This window comes from Oryzias melastigma, unplaced genomic scaffold, assembly GCF_002922805.2.
Source record: "Oryzias melastigma strain HK-1 unplaced genomic scaffold, ASM292280v2 sc05371, whole genome shotgun sequence".
NCBI classification, from domain to species: domain Eukaryota; kingdom Metazoa; phylum Chordata; class Actinopteri; order Beloniformes; family Adrianichthyidae; genus Oryzias; species Oryzias melastigma.
The window spans coordinates 1-1,504 of NW_023421938.1; the positions used below are offsets into that span (position 1 = coordinate 1).

The window sequence follows — 1,504 nt, forward strand, 5'->3', positions numbered from 1 at the left end:
GGATTCAGTGGCTTTTTGAAGTTTCTGAAGCTTCAAAGGCTTTTGCAGCTTCAGATGTTTCTTAGTTCTGAAGCTTTAAATGCTTTGAAGCTTCAGGGGCTTTTAAGGTTTCAGGAGCTTCAAAGGCCTCCGGGGCTTCAGGGGTTTTTTGAGGTTTCTGAAACCTCAAAGGCTTTTGAGGCTTCAGATGTTTCTGAGGCTTCTGAAACGTCAAAGGGTTTGAGGCTTCAGTGACTTTTTCAGGTTTCTAAAGCTTTAAACGCTTTGAGGCTTCATGGGCTTTTTGAAGTTTCTGAAGCTTCAAAAGGTTTGGGGCTTCAGTGGATTTCCAGGTTTCTGAAACCTCAAAGGCTTTTGAGGCTTCAGATGTTTCTGAGGCTTCTGAAACGTCAAAGGGTTTGGGGCTTCAGTGGATTTCCAGGTTTCTGAAACTTCAAAGAGTTTGGGGCTTCAGTGGATTTCCAGGTGTCTGAAACCTCAAAGGCTTTTGAGGCTTCAGTGACTTTTTCAGGTTTCTAAAGCTTTAAATGCTTTGAGGCTTCATCGGCTTTTTGAAGTTTCTGAAGCTTCAACAGCTTTTCAGGCTTTATATGTTTCTGAGGCTTCTGAAACATCAAAGGGTTTGAGGCTTCAGAGGCTTTAATGCTTCAGTTTTTTAAGGTTTCTGAAGATTCAAATGCTTTGAGGCATCAGTGACTTTTTGTGGTTTCTAAGGCTTCAATGATGCTTCAGGGGCTTTCAAAGTTTTTGAAGATTCAGTTGTATCTGAAATTATTTTAAATTTTCAAAGCTTTTGAAGCTTTCGAGGCCCCTGAGGGCCACAGATTGTGTCTTCTTCTCTGCAGCAGACGTGGCGTGCTCCCCCTGCATTTCTCCTTCAGAATCTACTGGAATGATCATGTTAACACTGGAAAGGTTACAGTTTGTTAAAGATTTTGTGTTTAAGCGTCAGGTGATACTTAAGCTCAGGTGTTAAAGGGTTAAGGACCACAAAACCTGGTTTCCTGGAGGAGAAAATATTCTCACCTCGTTCCTGTTATCCAGGGATAACCCCATGTCTGATGTTTACGGTGCCAACCTCTACGATCAGTACCTTCAGGCCCACCGCCACGCCAAAGCTGCAAACGCCCAGACTCCGACAGAAGTGGGCGGAGCTGTGGATGGGTCAGAGGTGGAGCTCCCTGAGGGCTGCAGCTCCATCCTGGTCTGCACAGGAGTGTACAGCAGAGACCAGCAGGAGGCGCCCTCCGACGTCTTCCACGGTCACCGGGACTTCCGCTTCGACCCGGGCCTCCTGCGGCCGTCCTTCGTGGTCCACGACGTGAAGGAGGCGCTGGAGCTGGTGTTCCAGCGGGAGGGCCGGCCGCTGGAGTAGCCTGACAGGAGCAAACCCAGAAGGCCTCTGATGTTTACCAGAGCAGAGAACCTGTCGCGACGAGCAGTTTTAGCCCCAAAATATAGAGAAGAAAATTCGGTTTACTTCATTCAAAGAGCAATCCGTGCA

The 1,504-nt window shown here is 47.2% G+C and overlaps 1 protein-coding gene across 1 annotated transcript; it reads left to right on the forward strand.

Moving 5' to 3' along the window:
* Nucleotides 1-943: 943 nt before the first annotated feature.
* Nucleotides 944-1,498, forward strand: LOC112141671 (haloacid dehalogenase-like hydrolase domain-containing 5). The gene has a single exon (XM_024264806.2). The coding sequence runs from the start codon at nucleotides 1,055-1,057 to the stop codon at nucleotides 1,373-1,375; it is 321 nt and encodes a 106-aa protein (XP_024120574.1). The 5' UTR covers nucleotides 944-1,054; the 3' UTR covers nucleotides 1,376-1,498.
* Nucleotides 1,499-1,504: the final 6 nt, after the last annotated feature.

Bases quoted from the DNA above. Each gene is read 5' to 3' on its own strand.
- LOC112141671 (XM_024264806.2), top strand. From the start codon at position 1,055: ATGTCTGATGTTTACGGTGCCAACCTCTACGATCAGTACCTTCAGGCC.